Here is an 18,076-nt window from a genome sequence, read left to right on the forward strand (position 1 = left end):
AAAAACAATTGTAATCCCACACAAGACTGGGCTGGGGCGTCTGCACATACCTGCCCAAGCCAACAGCTACAACAACTTAATCTGTAAACAATAGCATATTCAATCCTCTGGGAACCTGCTTTTACAACCTTTTAAAACAAACGCTAAGGCAAAAGCAATGAACATTTCCATCAAGCCCTGTACTGTAGGCCTACCACTACTGTAGCAGTGCCAGTATAGAGCAAACCTATGGTCAATTACAAGTGTAATTGTGTAATTCATAATTGCAATTACAACGTAACTGTAGTTGGACCTTAACCTGCGTAATTGTATTTACAATATAAGTGATCAATTACAGCTCAATTACACACTTTTAGTGACCCCATTTGTTTGATATAAATAAATAAATAAATAAATAAAAACGTTATATACAGTATGTGTATTTGTACCTATCATTACTACTTGGTAGAATAAATGATAATGTGTGGAGCAATTAATAAAATGACCTAGGTCCGGTATACAGTCACTTCAACTTGCCAACCATAACTACTACATAGTCTAACGCAACTGGAGAAAGCCCACCATCCCAACCCCGGTACAGCTACATTTTAAAAACACAGGAAAAAGTACCACTACATCTATTCTATATTAAAGCACATGCAAAACAAAATAAATACGTACAGTTTTGTACTTGTAGGCCAGATTTCCACGTTCAAACTTGAGAAGTCTTGACCCAAAACAAAAATGCAACAGATCTCGCTGCCGTACGAGCGACAGCAGCAGCAGCAGCAGCAGCAGCAGACGACTCGGCTCGACAGCAGTATAAACTAACTGTACTACTATGGATTTGCCAGTCAAAAAGTAAACAGGCAGTATTCTGTGTTTAAAACGTTACACTGCAGCTAGCTGGGTGATCACATTGCATCGCGTTTCTCAAATTTAAAACTGTATAGTCGGTGCCTATCTGTATTCAGCACTGGGTGCTAGGTGGTGACTGTATTGTAAATATGCGTTGCAAGCGTACCTTGGAGGGTTCTTCTGCTTTAGTAATTATGGTCCGATCCGTGGTGTACTCCCGTTTTCTTTGTGTTTTCTCCTCCAGGCTCGGTTCTGCGTTTCTGTTAGTATCCCGTTTTCATGTTTGCTCCTGATTGATTTCACAGACACTCGAGCGCAGACCAGCGCTGTAATGCTAGAGCGTCACCACGCCAATTCTCCACAGTCGCTTGGAATCATGGGACACTGACTGATTGGAATTGGATACATGGTGTGCTTCGCCAGGGTTTTGTAGGTAAAATGACGGTTTGCAAATTAATGTTTTAGATAAATGATTTGTAAGACTCTCCAGTTTCCACTTGCTTTTTTTCTGTGTATGCAGTGGTATGTAATGTTTTTTATTTGTCCACTTTGTATACTTCATTGAAATGTTATACTCAATTAACTTCCACTTTTTCTCAGTTTCAGGGATTGTACAATATAAGAGAATATGACATCTGTTTTATTAATTCGTTTCTTAAAAGTAAAACAGAAGGAATAAAATGAATTGGCACACCTTCCAATTTATATGAATATGGAATGGAAAAAAATTGATTCACAAAACGATTTTCTGGATTTTGAATTTAAAAAAATGCCTGTTTAATGGTGCGTGGACGTAACACTAACACTAGTCCGTATTCATATGTACATTGATCCCTTAATATTCAGATTTTGCGGTACAAAGTGGGTAGGGCTCGAGCTTTGATGTCTGGCTGCTTTGTTAAGTGAGTGTAAAGTGTATTCACAGATGTTAATCAGATGTTAAGAGTTCATTATAACATGCTGTGCTTTGATCACAAGCTGAAGATTTGAAATCGGGAGATAATTTATCATATTTTTTAAATGATTCGATTCCCTACAGTTCCATTTATTTGAATGGTTGTGTTATGTGTTTCTGTGCGTGATTGTTGAACAGTATTATTCTATAATGTCACTTATGTGGACTCGATATAAAAACATTATGACCCACATACTACCACTACCACTTACTATTCAGGGATACCAAGGTATTTAGTAAGGGTCCGAGTAAGGAAAAATGGGCAATGAAATCGCTATCCTCAGTAGTTGTGTAAATCATTTGTCGTTTTCATAATTTGTGTCAGTCCTCTCTCTATATTGCCACACTTTTATGGGTGTATCTCACAGACCATTGTAGCTGCATCCATAAATCAGAAATATGAAAACAAAATGATTGTGGGTGATGTGGTTTTTGGATTCAGAGTTTGTGTATCATTTATTTCCATTCCAACCCCATGTGTAGTTTTTAAAATGTTTAGAGAGAGACGGAGACAGTGAGTTACATATACAGGAGTTTTTATTTAACATTTGGTGTACAAACAGAGGCTACAAACGCCTTAAGAATGATTTTTCTAGTTTTTTCCTTCCTAATACAGTGTTTGTTATCCCTTTTTTTACAGCTACATTTTGTCAGAACACAATTGTTTAACAAAAGGAAATAATAAAAAGACATTCATTTGTATCCCCTTCACTGCCCCATACATATCCTCTTCAGATAGCAGAGTTTGACAACACAAAGTAAGACATCTCTGGAACAAAAGAACCATTTACAGGAATTTGCAGAATGTGGTTAGACAGAGCCAGGGCTATTGCCTACAAAGTGTATCCTGAACACAGAAAGCAAGAACACAAATGTGCATTTAATACACTTTTCTACACGTTATAATTGTCATTATTACTAAATTATATAATTTAATTTCGATTCATACTTTAATAAATAAACCCAAGAACCCTGGGCTATACAGGTTTTATGACAGGTATGAAAACAACAAACAAACTAAAAAATATTAACGGGCCACGGGGATATTTTCTTTTTATTGTACAGAACTTCTTTTAAAAACTTCATTAAAATATCTCTTAATACACCCATGCGTTTCCAGTATGTAAAATAATAACAATATAATGTACCCAACAGTGCTCTCTATATTTCAAATATCTTTCTTTTCTTTTTATTTTGTGTGGCTTCACAGTAAATATATGGAATGATAAGTTACAAAAAATATATAAAGCTATACAATTTGAACATGGAAACACTGATAGGCGAATCGTCTGAATAGCTAATGGGGTTTATTAGTGAGTGTTTCACACTTGAAACTATCTTTAAAGCACACAGTGCTGCTCCAGTAACACAACAATGTCCACTGAAGAAAGATTGGTGCAACACATACCGGTAATTAGTAAAACCAAACGAGCAATATATACCAAAATGAGGTACTGGCTGCTCTAATTCTAGTTATACTGCTTCCAACTGTGAGGATTCCTGGTCTAAAATTACATTTAAACTATTTGAGGGTATAATATGTAAAGAAAAACAAATATGACCAACTTTTCTAGGCAGTGTTAGCAACACCCTGCATTCATAAATAAACAGCTGAATTAAATCAATATTACAGCAGCACTATAACTGTGACAGCGCTATAGTGTCATTAAAAAACACTGTATGGTGCAATAATGAAATAATCATGCCATAACGGCTATAGGAATGCTCTATTGGAATGCTGTGTTTTTTGTTTTTGATTCTTAGTGGTCCAGTTTGACCACTTTATTAAAATTGCTACTCACTAATAAACCGCCCTGGTGCAGTGTGCAAGGTCTAGCTGAGTAAGAAGTTGATGTCATGGTTGTTGAGTGCTAAGTCACCGGAAAACACTGAAGTACAGGCTAAAGGAAAAACACAACATGAAATGACATCCTGAACATTGTTCTGGTACTTAAGACTTCCAGCAAGAAAGAGGTTAGCTGAGATGCAAGTTATTGGATCACACAAAGTGAACCAGCTTACAGAGCACGGACAGCGCAGCAAAAAAGAGACATTATGCTAATAAATCAACACTTTGTGTTGGTCTAAAAGGTAGTATAGATGCTAGAAATGTTTTGAGGATTAGTATAATCTTAGCTGTGCTTATTTTGTTAAATCAAAGTTCACCTTAACTGGATAAAATACAGACTGCACAGTCCCTTAGAGCTAATGCCACTGAGATATATTAGTATTAGATGCAGTATCTCTTTTTTTATCACCAAAAAACACAATGTTGGCATATCCCTCAATATGATATTATAAACTGTGTTGGATTCTTAAATTATTATTATTACTTTTTTTTCACGAAAGAGAAATATGTTTCTAAGGAAAATATTGAAATCATCCTTCAGTTCACTTATTTTGGGTTGAAATATGTTATTGTCAGAAAGCTGAAGTACAAATCTAAATGAGCTGTATTCACCGTGGTCATTACATCCTCCACATTCCATGGGTTCAGATTAACATGTGTTGAATATGCAGGGGATACAGACTGCATCTTACAAGAGATACTGCATCAACACAATACAAAGTAGAACAGCAGTTAAGTTTGCCAGTTTTGCACTTTAACAATTATTATTAAACATTATAATGTTTTACCATCCCGCCCAAAATATCCAGCTTTGGGTAAAACAACAGAAACTAGTATTGGGTTTAATATAAGGTAAAAAAAAAAAAAAAAAAAAAAGTAAAATCAACATGCCTGCATGTTAAATAGAGTTGCAAGGATATCACTGTACTAATATAGCAATCATTTCATTAATAATAACAAAATAATTAAAAAGCGTTTATTTATTTCTGACGGAACACCCAGTATTTTAACATTAAATCTTTCTATATTATATTCTGAATAAAGGACAGTAAAGTAAATTAGCACAGTTAGGTATTGCTTTCATGTTATTCTTCAGAAAACTGCCAGCAAAGAAAGGTCAACAGAAAACAAACTATATATACATATACAGGGCGATTACAAAGTACGTTTACCACACATATATATATACTGCAGCATTCCTTTGGTGAAAGTTGCTAGCTATTGTACTTTGTGAGCTCAAGGTAACCAAATAAGAAATTACCGCACTTCTCACAATTCGTAATGTATTAATGGCCATCTTCATACACCTCTCCCCACAATCAAATATTCTAGTGGGTCATTTCAGTGCAGCTATATTCCCTCACAGCCCCATCAGTCTATACTATGGCAATTAATATGTATCAAGCTACACCAGTAAAAGAGTAAACGCAATGTCATTTTCATTTATACTTTATAGCTCCCTGACTATTTGATATTTTTTGTAAATCATTGCGAGTGGTTCAGGGTTCTGTTGCTCAGATACTAGAGTTCTTATCATCCTGTAGATTCCCGCTCTAGAGGTGAAAGGTCACATCGTCATGTGATTTGAATGAAGAAGGCTATGCAGTCCAGGATTCTTAGACAAGCCACTCAAAGACAGGTAGAGACGGATTTAAAAGAACTCAATATGGGCGCAACAGAACTCAGAATGTGAACACTGTAAAATAGTCAGGGAGATGTATTTGAAACTACAGTACTTACTCTTTAAAGAATCTGGCCTGTTTTAAAACATAAACTGTACACAGTCCACCCTGACTTGAGTTCGACAGCCCCGTAGAGGTTCTGTTTAGCCGAATTCAGCCAACACACATACAGATACAGTACTGTGTGGGATACCCCAAGCTCTCCCTCTCAGGAGCGGAACTGTCCACTCTGTCACAGAAGAAGAATACCCCAAAAAACAACTGAGAAATGGAAACGAGCCCCAAGTCAAGCACAGATATACACTCCCTGCACAGCCCTAAACTAGTGGCTTCAAGACTGAAGACTGTGTGTGTTTTAAATGATAGTCTCCATGAGAAAACACACATAGCATTGCCACAATAACCAGGAAGCTTTTGAATTTACCTCCAGGTAATGGAAAGAGGCTTCTTTTGTTGTCCGTATTCCAGGTTCCCAGGCTTTCAGTTTAGGAATCACTTCTAGTTTTTAGTTTAGACGGATATTATCATGCATTTATTATTTTAAGACAAACTGTAAAAAAATATATTCCATTAAATATAAGGCATATCTTTACCCAAGATATGTTCCTGAACACATTTAGTTTCTACCTTGGTCCTCTGCACAGTTTACAATAACTTTGCAAGAAGGGATTGCTCTGTTTTTTTTGTTATACGGCACAAAACTGCTAGGCCCGTAACGTTTGATTTTAACAAACTGAAAATAAAATCTACACAATGTTTTTGGCAGTGCTTCATATTAAACTTCAAATAAAAACCAAGAGTCGTAGTCATTGAGCAAGCAAAACAAAAAAGGAGAAGCTAAAATATAGATTTTCTGTGTCATTTCTTTCTCCAAACTATTCGGAAAACCTTGATGTTATTCGAAAACACACTTTTCAAAGTACTGCCGAAATATTATAGTTCTAATTTCAAAGATATACTGTATGCCTACTACAGAATGCTTGGCAATACTACAGGATGCTATAGTAACCCTCCTTTGCCCTCCTTGCAGGATTTCTGGAAATAACTGTACTGACAACACACAATTCTTCACTGAGTCTCTTCATGTGAGTATATTTAAACAAGGTGTGAGCCTGTATGCTCCTGTTCTAACAAGCTCCTGTGCCCTCATGTTATAACAATTTGAACTGTACATGAACACAGGACTTCTATTACTAGGTCTGGAACATATGCTACCCCACTGGGCTCTCTATCTGCCAAAGGCTAAAATAAACTGGAAACATTCACCTGTATCCTATACAAAGAAACCTTGATTCTTTCAAATATGATATGATGGGTTTTACACTATAGTATGATATAGCTTATATATTTTTTTCCCTTCCCACTAGAATTGTAAAAAAAAAAAAAAAAAAGGATATTGTGTCACCTTTTCCCCATTAATGTGTTTATGTTTACCTTTGAGTCTTTTTTGATATTGGCTACATCTGTTGGAAAATTGGTGTGCATGTATTAAAAGAAAAATCCATTTTAAAATTAAAGTGCACGGTCTGTGGGTTTTTCTTAAATACCGGACTCTACACGCGATACTCAAGACAACTTACTGTTTAGGTGGGCATTGGCAGCTCACTGAAGAATTTCAAGTACAGTCTACTAGCATCTCTATTACTTCAAATAGTATACATCTCTCTGTTTAGATCAACTGTGATTGACCATGACTTCAGCCGTATTAAATATACTATACCATGTATGGTGCACTTTGTAACTTAAGACACTGCAGTTGAACTAACACGCTACAAAAGACTACCATACAGTATCGGAACTGCCCACCACCTATGCATTTAGGTGACTCTCAAAACAAACCTAAAACACGAACAGGGAATATTTGTTTAGTTTATTCTAGTTTAAATTATCTTCTTTCTAGTGTACAGCTTAATCATTTAAAAAAATTCTAACAAAACAAAAATATCTTCCAGGCATGGAATGTATTTCCATCAGACTATACATTAATCAAGTTATGATACACCTGAATTGAACACTGCTTTCTCTAAGCTTTTCTTCCATCTTATTCAGTTATTGAACGCTTCGCTAACACCCTCTAGTGGCTATAAAATGTACACAACTTTGGGTCCCCGGTTCCAACTACGGAAAATATAGCAAGGTCTCTTTCCATGTAGAACGTCTTCAGGTTGAAGCAGTCTGGAGGCTATGGTGAGGTTCCGCACCAGTTCAGTTGTTCGGTCCTCTGGATTGTGATCCACTTCCTCAGATTAAGCGAGTGCTCTCAGTCAGGGCTAGACCTCGGTGGAGAAGAGGATGCTCTGCCGCTTGCTGTCCGGAGTGGGAATGGTCTCAAGCTGAAGGAAGTACAGTAAGACTTGGACCTGGACACAAAGAGACAGAGGGAGTATAAGCTGCTGCAATGGAATCCATCAGTCTAGATCATGCTCCCTCCTGCAACAGTGCTGGTCCTCTGATTGAAATGAGTGACGTATTGTTGCAAGAGGGAGTGTGATCTGGACACACCGCGATGTTTAGAAGAGAAATTCTCTTTCTCCTGGCAAACGCTCCAGAGTAACAGCTGAGCAATGTATCCCCCAGGTGATTCCCCCAGCAAAGGTAAAGTAAGGAGTTATTTTCCTCGCCAATTATTTTCTCTCACAAATGTACAAATGTTTTCCCTATTACTAAAATTCAAGTTACCCTCCTGTTAGGTTGAGATCCTGGCTGCAGCTGTCATATTAAAAAATAACACTGGTGTACATAATCAGTCCAAGGAAATACCGAAGGTGGCACAATCTTGATTTCAAGTGTATATGAAATAAAAAGAAAACGATATATATATATATATATATATATATATATATATATATATATATATATATATATATATATATATAATTGTAACATGCTAAGTGGTAACCTCTGTTGGTTCAAATAGACCCGGAACATGCTGATTAGGAGGGCCAGACAGCCACACAGGACGTAATAAAAGCAGGGATACCTGTGACATGACCTCCAGGGACCAGCTGTCACTCATGGTGATTGGCTGCGTGGGATTGGCTGGAATCTTGCTGTCTTTCTCGGAGGGGCGGAGCAGCGTGGGCCCAAACACCGTGGCCAGATTGTGGAGGGACATTTTATTGATGATTTCATTCTCAGCCACTCTGAGAGACAAGACCAAAGAGACAACGTACAGTTAGGACAGAAAGACCTTAACAGCCACTCTGAGAGACAAGACCAAAGAGACAATGTACAGTTAGGACAGAAAGACCTTAACAGCCACTCTGAGAGACAAGACCAAAGAGACAATGTACAGTTAGGACAGAAAGACCTTAACAGCCACTCTGAGAGACAAGACCAAAGAGACAATGTACAGTTAGGACAAAAAGACCTTAACAGCCACTCTGAGAGACAAGACCAAAGAGACAACATACAGTTAGAACAGAAAGACCTTAAGGAGCTATCAAAGCTTTTAAAAACCTGACTCACAAAGCTTTAACTCACTTATAAAATTTTTACTTAGGAATAAAATACAAGTTTAATATTCATAATGTTACTTTTTCTGGACTGTTGATTAAGAACAGTTTCACGAATATTACAGTAATTTATGTCCACCGAAAGCTGCTTCTTGCTAGCTTTATAACTTAACTGTGGTAATGTGGTACAGATTTAACGCCATAGGGCCAATTGAGATATTAATTAATTTATATTTATTAGGATTTAAAAGGGCAAGGATTGGAGAACAGCACCTTACCTCTTCAAATGGTCTAGCAGAAAGAGGAATGTGACAAGGTTGGTTTCCGGTAGAGACAGCAGCAGGTTTAGCATACAGCTCTCCTTCGCAACGCTGTCAGATAGAGCTGAAAGCAGACAGCTGTTTATTATCTCTAATATATACTGTAGTATTATATTATAAACTACGTACTAATATCGTTAAACAAATTTAACCGCACTCTGATCCACTCAAGAGCTGAGAATCACTGTATATTAACCTAAAAAAGAACAATAAACGCACTAGTTAACATGTTAGTAAGCTAGTAATTAACAGTTAAATACTCATTTATTTTTCTTTTAGCTACTATTTTTAACTGGTAGATATTATTGTATATACCTTAGTCTATGCTTTAAATAAATAACATCAATGGCCTCTGCTGTTGGTAACCAATTATGCTGTGTCAATTTCAGCACCACCTACTAGTGAGAATAAGCATAGGTCACAGCAATCTGTTTTTGAGCTGAGGCCTGTCCAGTGTAGGGACTCACCAATCCCCCCGGCGAAGTTGGGGTACAGGTCGTCAGTGAAGAGGGGCTCCGGCAGCTCTCGGAAGTACAGCTTCAGGGTCCCCGCGATGGCGTTCACGTCCATCTCGCTCATCATCACAGACACGTCCTTGTTATCTGGGAGAAAAACAAACACACTCCACTTAGGAAAACAGGGCGAGATCTCCCACTTTCCCTGATTAAAAACTGTTTTAAATAAAGCCCAGTTTAGGGGCGAGCAAAATTACAATCAATGCAACTTAATAGTAAAAAGAAAAAACGAAACAGGAGTAATTACAGAAAGCATGATAATAGTAGAATTTTGTTGACCTACCCAAATCTAATCAGTTGTGACTTCCTGTACACGGGAAAATACTGCAGGGCCCAACGTCACATATTCAAATATGTATTGTACTGTTTGTTTATTTTATTTTAATAAACTTGCACATAATATAATCGATTACATGTGTTTTGGGGCAAAGCTTTAGTTTTTGATGTTAATTTGTTTCCATTATAAAAGTTTCCAGCGTTATACCGGGGTGAAAGCACAGCAAAGTGTAGTAAATAACTCTGCTACAAATGAAACAGGATGCTCAGAATTTCAGTCAGACACTTACTGGCATCGAAAGCAGCTTTCAAGGCCTGGATGTCGGTGGCCACTCCGGACACTCTGTAGATGCCCACTTCCTCCATGCCCCTCCGCTCGATCTCCTCCACGCACTGACGCACAATGTAAGGCACCTTGGACCTCTCTCGTCTAGGGAGGGGGGAGAGCACAGCGTTACCAAACTGACCAGCTCCTCCCCCAGGACGAGGATTACAGCCTTGTCTTGTTCCCCACAGGCCACTAACAAACAGCCATTGGGTTTAAACACATGCTAATGTATGATGTATTCCCTAGTAACCCATTCAAATTCCATTAGGCAAAGGAGAAATCCTGGCTGAAATGCCCAAATCATGGTTTATGTATCCAGCTCAGCGGTTATGGTTGTGTTGGTAATGAAGACGCCCCATATGTTAAACTCTTACTGTGACAGTGCTGCTTCACAAGCTCATTAAAAAACCCTGTTCCATCTGTTACACGACCCTGTACTCACACTGCAAGACACATGGGTCTTCATTATATAGGCACACAGATGTCCCTCTTCTTATGATCTACAGTAAAGCAGCATTTGTATGTGCCACCGTTAAGTTCACTGATTACACATCTCTATAGTCGTTTATCATAGGAAATTCCCCGTTTACAAACAAGGATGTGTATCATCACCATCTCATTAGATTGGCAGCGTTAATCCGAGCAGTACAGCTTTCCTCAAGGATAAAAGAAACAATAAGGGCTCTGCTAACAGATCTCGTAACAGGTATCGCCATCAGGCTTGACTTTAGAAGTACTACCCATGTGACTGAAGGACTGCTGCAAAGTCTGTTAAAAACAACCAAATTTAATACTTTCTAAAAGTTTCTTAGTAAAATACATTCTCTGCCACGGCTGTAAATATAAAATTAAAGCGATCAGCATTAAGAAAAAGCAGATCACAAGGATTTGCATCCTCTGCATGTCTGTCAAAATGTAATTGTGAAATACAGACAGACAGATTCAGATTCTGGTATAATCACAATCATGAGCACTTCTCTAGATACAGGGATGAAATAAGAAACCTATTGCAGGGCAATGTCACCCATTCCAGCTTATAATACGAGCTTGATTAGCCACAGAGTACAGGTAACAAGCTCAGGTGTGCCTCATTAAACTCAGAGTAAAACTAGGACTGGATAAAATTACTCTGCAATGGAAGTTCCATCCCTGAGACATAAGTGAAAATGTAACTGTGACATAGGGACACAGACTGACGAGCAGATCTTTTTTGTGCTGAAGAATTCCCTATGAATACGTGGGTCCGGTGGCATAGCTGCATTTAGAAAATAGGACCTGATCAGTTACTAGCAAGAAGATGTGCTTGAAATATGTTAATAACACCAAATTAAAGTAAAAAAAAGAAAGATTTTATTCCTAATGAAAGGGTGACCGGTGATAAGGTTGACAATTGATTTGAAAGCCTTGCTTATCCCTCCTGTAACCAGTCTATCTCTAGCACGGTATACACTGCTCATCACAGCTGTGTACTTACAGAAGAGGAGATTCAATAATCTCCTGTCTATTCCAAATGCTATCATCATTAAAGCACTTTCCCTGGGCCCCCGCGGCTGCACTGAGATAATGAGAAAAAAGGATCCTAACAGGATTCAAATGACGGGAGCTCTGATCCAGCAAGTCTGCTCTCAGGAGGTCCTGTACAGAGAACATGACCCTGTGGACTTTCTGCAGAAACAATATCCAGTGTCCCGGCACAGCAGCTGACCACAAAGAGTTTTCTAGTTCAAAAGTAATCATGGTTTTCATGGTTATGCTTTTAATAGCATCCGTTTCCTGTTTTTCTTTCTGGTCTGAAAAGAAAAGACCTCCGTTCATTCCAGGAACAGTTGGAAGGACTGTTTCAGAAGTGCTTCGATTTTTCCTTTTTGGTGTGAGGTGATTTTAAATACCGGAGCTAATGATCCCCTTTCCCTCACGGAAACTACAGAAACAAAGACCTCTTATTTTTCTCTTTGTTTTCCTTTGGATTTTCTGTGACACCTGATGGTTGAATATTGTAACTGCAGTGATTTTTGTAATTTTGTTTTTAAACAATGGTAAAGTCGACCCTGTTTGTCCCGACCATGTTGTCCCAAATTGTTTAATTAAACCTGAATTCAGGCTTTGTAATGGAGTTTAATGCTGCCATTCTGGTTGCTAGTTGAGAGGGCAGAGGAAGGTTTATCAAAGGAAGACAAACACAGGTTTTACTCACTTGGTTACTATGGCGATTTTAACACCGAAGACCCCGGTCTGTTTTCGAGATGGCATTCTCTTCAAGCTGAACTCCCGGCTGGTGAACTTCATGGACAACTTCACCTCAATCTGGAGGAGGAATCACATTAAAAAAATCAACCCTGAAGCACAGTCATTCATTTATGAATTCCACATGTTCTAAAGTTCTCATTGATAACAAGAGCATTCAATTATTTTGCTCCTTGGTCCAGGAATAGTATCCAAAAAGATTTAGAAATGTTCAATTTGATGTCTTCAAATAAATGTAGATTTATGACTGAGGACTACCTGCTCTTGTTTCAGATCATTACTTTCCTTTTATTTTGTACACTAGACATGTTGATATGTGTAAATGTTTCAGTTTGTGTGAAACAATGATTGCTGTGTATAGTTTTTAAGATTGTATTTTGTGGCATCCATTTCTGCTGTCAAACAGGAGGCTAACAGATCTCAGGACTTCCATAATCGAAGGAAGAATTGACCACACTGCAAAAATATCAAACCTCATTCATGGACCCGTTTAACCCTGACGGGAATCATGACAAGAGCGTTGCGATGTTTCTGACTCACCCCGTTCATCGATATCACTGTCCGCTGCCAGTCCTTGTCTTGTAGTGCCTGCGGATCCAGCTGAGGGGAAAACAAGAAAGGTAATTACTGTAAAGGGAACTATAGACCTCCATAGGGGGGTTCCACTGAGAAGCACCTTTTATATAACCATTGAAATGAACATAAACCACATGTTGCATTGAAACCCACAGCACGTATTCTAGAGGAAGGAAGTAGAATAAATCTCATCATATCATCACCGCCCGCTAGCAATCTGAAAACTACGAAAGCTATTCAACTTTAACCCTAAACACTATAAAACTATTGAATTACTCCACTTTTAAAAGGCATCTGCTGTAGTCATGCAAAAAGTGACTGGAGTAGAGACAAACGATTCACTATATAGTAATCTTTCGACATACATATTTATAAATGAACATCATAGGCATGCTAACGGTAATAGGACTAAACACACTTCCCCTTAGATGATATACAACTTGAATTCTGATGTTACCTAGTTGCATGGTGCCACCTGGTGGATTAATGTAGTAATGCTTTTTGCTTTAAAAGGTATTAACTAAAGCTAAATAGGAATATTTTCTTACCACTCATTAGCATTAGAGAATGTTTGAAAAGCTTTGTTATTGCCTCTTTAAGGGGGAATGAGACCTACATTTTCTGCACCCACAGTAATCAGGATCGGAAGAAATAAATAACACAGAGATAACGCAAGTGGTTTTCAATTCAAAAGTCCAGTAAATTGCATAATCCGTTCAGCCTTCCATATAATAATCAGATCTCCCAATGTTTGTTTTCTCTGGCACAGTGCAGTCGCATTCGGTGGGCTGTAAATATCTTGATATGAAAGGTTTTTAAATTGCTTTCCTGTTTATTTCTCTGCACATTGCTTCCATCACGAGCCCGGCTGACCTTTTCCATTCTCACTGTCTCTCCACAAACAAGCTGATCACTATTTATCTTGTGTGATTAGGTGTGCTGCATTTCCAACTCCATTACCCAGATCAAACCCCATCTTTCACAGCAATCACCTGGAGCCTGCTCATCGCCTCCACGCCCCATCCATTATTAACAGATAACACACGCAGAGACACGTTTTAGGGGGCAAGGTCGACCATACAATATCTGCTGCGGTAATGATAACAAATGAATATCTGGAGGCAGAAAGGATCTGAGGGCATTTTCTTGTATGGATATACAGTAGTAGCTGGGACGGCTTATCCTCTGTTCTGAAAACATCAAAAGCTTCTGGTTCCACAGACCCGGATCGGCACTAATCAGGGACTACCTTTGTTTATTAAACCAGTCGCGAGCGAGTTTAAAACATGCTTTGTGACTGTTTGTTTAATGCAATATTTTCTTACTTCACTGTATGAAAACAGTGTGCAATGTGTTTACAGTGTGAGGAGGATACCTGGCCATTCTGCTTTGATAACTGCCTCTTATTTATTTAGGGAAGACGGGGCTAGCTGGTAGTGTAGTTGAGAGTGTTCCTAAGCCTGTCAGATCCCATTGGGACTGAATCTGACTTGCAACAGGGGGAATGCAAAAGAGCCAGCTGCCAGTGTTTCGGTATGGTTCATACCTTTCTCAAGGGAGCATGTGTTTAATACATTAAAGAATACATTTGCCTAACAAAATAAATCAACCACGCAAACAGATTTAAACTTACATGTTATTTCCCCAGTCAACAAACATACATACACATATGCAAATAAAATATAAATGAATAAATAAATAAGTAAAGAAAGGGTCATTAAAGTCATTTAGAATCTGGGAGCTTATGCCTGCTTTCAACCCCTCAGATAATCTGGGATTCCACGTCTGCAATTTAAATTAACAGCCCAAGTGTAGTAGTAGGAGAGCTTAGCAGATTCATCTCTGTGCCCCACTTAGCTAGTCAGATTAACCCAGAAGGAGCTGCCAGTAACCCTCTTCTGAATGACACTGCACTACTGGATTTCTCTTCAGTTCTGTGAGGAGATACAAGAGGCTACTTCTAACCTGTACAAAAGCATACCCATTAAAAGAAGCCCCACCACCAGAGTAATACAGATGTTCAAAGCTGCACAACAAAGACATCAACTGCTGTCTTGTGGGGCTGTGCCGCAGGGCGGGGGAAAAGCAGACATTCTGCAAAGTAGTCATTTTATTAAAAGCTTTTTCTGGCATCTAGAACCACTACTATTATTAAATGACAATTGGTACACCTTTATAACACCTCCGAAAATGAATCGTGATCATTAAACGCCAGTCAAATATGTTAGGCTTTAAATGCTAGTAACTGTTAAGTGTAAGAATACATTACATATTTACATATGTACACAAATGTTGTGCTAATTGATAATGAAGAAACCTAGCAGCAGGCAAGTTCACACATGTTTTTTCATAAGGTATTTTAAATGATGAAGAAATGAAACGGAATCAACTACAGTAAATCAACTCCTTTACAAAACTTTCTCTCACTAGCCCCTGGTTACGGAGCCAGTAATATTACTGTACATAGAACCAATCAATCAACGGCACCTTTTGCTTCAGCAGTTTGCTCCGCACACGACCCCACAGCCTGGCCCCGGTGTAGGAGCGTTTCTTCCCCGCGGGCGGCTCCTCGCCCTCCATGGAGCAGCCTTGCTGAAACTGGCTGCATGTCTCCTCCAGGGAGGGATCTGACACCCTCACTCCTGTCATCCTCCCAGCTCTGTCTCTCCTCAGCAATCCAGGCAGAGAACAATCTCCGAATTACAAACCACGCCCCTAAAGGTGCTCTTTTTAAAACCCAGCTGCGCAGCAAGTCTCCTTATTCCAGTAACAGAGACATACTTCGCAGTATTCCAATACCCCATCCACTAGCAGCTCAGTCTCGAGTTCACAGCAGATCGATTGTCTCCTTTGTGTGGCATTCCCGATGGTCCGCCTTTGTGCCACACACTCCAGATGGGATACAGAGATTTAATACCCGGACAGTTTAAATCCTGGGACTCCTCTATCCCGATTACCAGCAGCTGCCAGCAGCCCGACACAGAGGTGGCAGGAGGGAGTGAACAATGCCCTGTTTCATCAGTGTCAGGTGCACCCTTTGAAGAAGCCGGGCTGCACGCTCCTGTTTGCTTGTTTGCTATGCGGTTTCTTTAGAAGCTTAACCCTTTCCCTAATCCCCTGAGCAGCCCTGAACAATACTTCGATGAGGATGCTCTCCTATTCACACACACACAGGCTATCCTGCAGCGCTGACTGGACACACACACACACACACACACACACACAGGCACACAAAGCAAAACTGCTTCTCCTGCGATTGTATCATGCTAATGATGTCAAAGGTTCAGTACAACAGGAGCTGGAAGTAGATAATTGTATAAACACTGCCTGGATTAGATGGAAATGTAATCATCTATAATGGATCTATAATGTTTTTTTTTTTTTATTGTTTTTTTTTATCTCCAAGCCTGTAAACTGAGGATAGCTCGCATCCTTAAGACAAAAGGATAAAACTTGGTAACTGTATAAAATATTAGTTCATAAGCCTGCTGTTCAGAGTTATTGCACAGTAGATACTGTACCCAATAAATGAGCAAACACATGTATATCATTGTTTGAAACATGTACCCTTATCCATCATGTTTAACAAAATAAATATGGTACTTATAACCCATCCATACAGCACCTTTCCACAGTATGTACTGTAGGACCCCTTTATATTATGAATGATGTCAACCAAAGTAAAGCTATTACAGACTGGCCTATATATATATATATATATATATATATATATATATATATATATATATTCCTTGCATTATACATTCTAGACAGTGCTGGACGTTTTTTAAACATGAGTCAATATTTCAAGCTCCGCCTGAATCTTAATAGACTTCTACTGTCTCTCCTGAATGCAAATTTAAATTAATTTAGAAAGGTAATCAATTGGCAACAAGACCAGACATAATAATATTGGATTGAGAATTTATCAAATAACATCTAAAATTGCACACAGTATTAGGAATACAATTTCAAAAATCTATCCACGTGTCCAGTTACTTTTGATATAGACAGTATAAATTATATATATATATATATATATATATATATATATATATATATATATATATACCAGTATATAGTGATAGAATAAAAAAAAACTGTTCTTCATTTGCTCAATAAAATATAAGCCTCTTAAAAAACAAACACCACCAAAACAATGCAAAATCTTTTCAGTTCTATTACTCTTCAGTCAAACGCACAGGCTTCCAAACAACTCCTATTCATATTTAAGCACTTTAATCTTCTTAAATGAGTGCCTGCAGCAGCGGCACAGATGTGCTGGGAGATCCAGGCCTCCTCGCAGCAATGAGAAGCACAGCTCAGAGCCAGTGGAATACACAGCCTCAGCTTCCCATTAAAACCCAGCTTCCTTCCCTGTCTCCACGTCACGCGGCTCTGCCAGCTGGATTCTCATTCATAGGCTGGACTCCATGCAAGTGGAGCTCAACGTACCAATGTAGGAGTCTGTATCTACCGGCCCCTGCACCAAGACCCTGCTGAGTTGCCATGGGTTTACAGAGTAGATTTTCAAGATGGAGTTTATCAATTCATCCCACTTTGGCCAGTCCCAGCAATATATCACTATCCCATTGGTCTACTTAGACCATAACAAACCATTAGAGCTTGTGTTGGATAGTATTACTTAATTCACCCAGCAGATACTTGATAGTCAGAATGTTTCAATGGCAACGCTGTTACAATTGGATGGACTGTGCCAGAATGCAGTTAAATGCATGCTAAAAAATATTCACATAATGAAGCTAAAGCATTTAAATGCTACTTTAATCTTGGATAACATCTGCACATGTGAGAAGGAACTGCTGAGTTTTAAAAATGTTTAGAAGTTTAACATTATACATTTTTACATGATAATGTGTTAACTGTGTAAATTGTCGCTAATCCGAATTGATCTATAATCCAAACCATGCAATCCTAATGAAATGCCTGCTGATAACAGCTCCATCAAGATCGTCCTATAAGTGGCGTACAAAACATTTACAGCCATCTCTGAGTTTTTAATTCAAAGTGTTCTTACT

General features: G+C 38.5%; 2 protein-coding genes across 11 annotated transcripts in view; both read right to left on the minus strand.

The window, feature by feature from the left end:
- Window positions 1-1,251, minus strand: part of LOC117428211 (cytospin-A-like) — a 66,766-nt gene extending 65,515 nt beyond the window's left edge. For 6 of the 9 annotated variants that reach the window (XM_058994668.1, XM_058994663.1, XM_058994665.1 and 3 more), the window contains exon 1: window positions 1,004-1,251. The gene's annotated coding sequence lies outside the window, so the exon portion shown is untranslated. Of the gene's footprint in view, window positions 1-660; window positions 744-1,003 lie in introns of those variants that run through there. The other 3 variants (XM_058994669.1, XM_058994667.1, XM_058994666.1) reach the window with 1 other exon arrangement.
- A 1,060-nt stretch (window positions 1,252-2,311) lies between these two features.
- The window catches only part of LOC117427765 (breakpoint cluster region protein-like), a 96,644-nt gene continuing 80,879 nt past the window's right edge, over window positions 2,312-18,076 (minus strand). For both annotated transcript variants that reach the window (XM_058994675.1, XM_058994676.1), the window contains exons 17-23: window positions 13,002-13,061; window positions 12,412-12,521; window positions 10,180-10,319; window positions 9,566-9,700; window positions 9,057-9,162; window positions 8,304-8,466; window positions 2,312-7,683 (exon numbers count right to left, since the gene is read on the minus strand). In XM_058994675.1, the coding sequence (XP_058850658.1) occupies window positions 7,594-7,683; window positions 8,304-8,466; window positions 9,057-9,162; window positions 9,566-9,700; window positions 10,180-10,319; window positions 12,412-12,521; window positions 13,002-13,061 (804 nt within the window). In that variant the 3' untranslated portion in view covers window positions 2,312-7,593. The remainder of the gene's footprint in view (window positions 7,684-8,303; window positions 8,467-9,056; window positions 9,163-9,565; window positions 9,701-10,179; window positions 10,320-12,411; window positions 12,522-13,001; window positions 13,062-18,076) is intronic.

The sequence above is a fragment of the Acipenser ruthenus genome, chromosome 21 (assembly GCF_902713425.1).
Source record: "Acipenser ruthenus chromosome 21, fAciRut3.2 maternal haplotype, whole genome shotgun sequence".
Lineage (NCBI taxonomy): Eukaryota > Metazoa > Chordata > Actinopteri > Acipenseriformes > Acipenseridae > Acipenser > Acipenser ruthenus.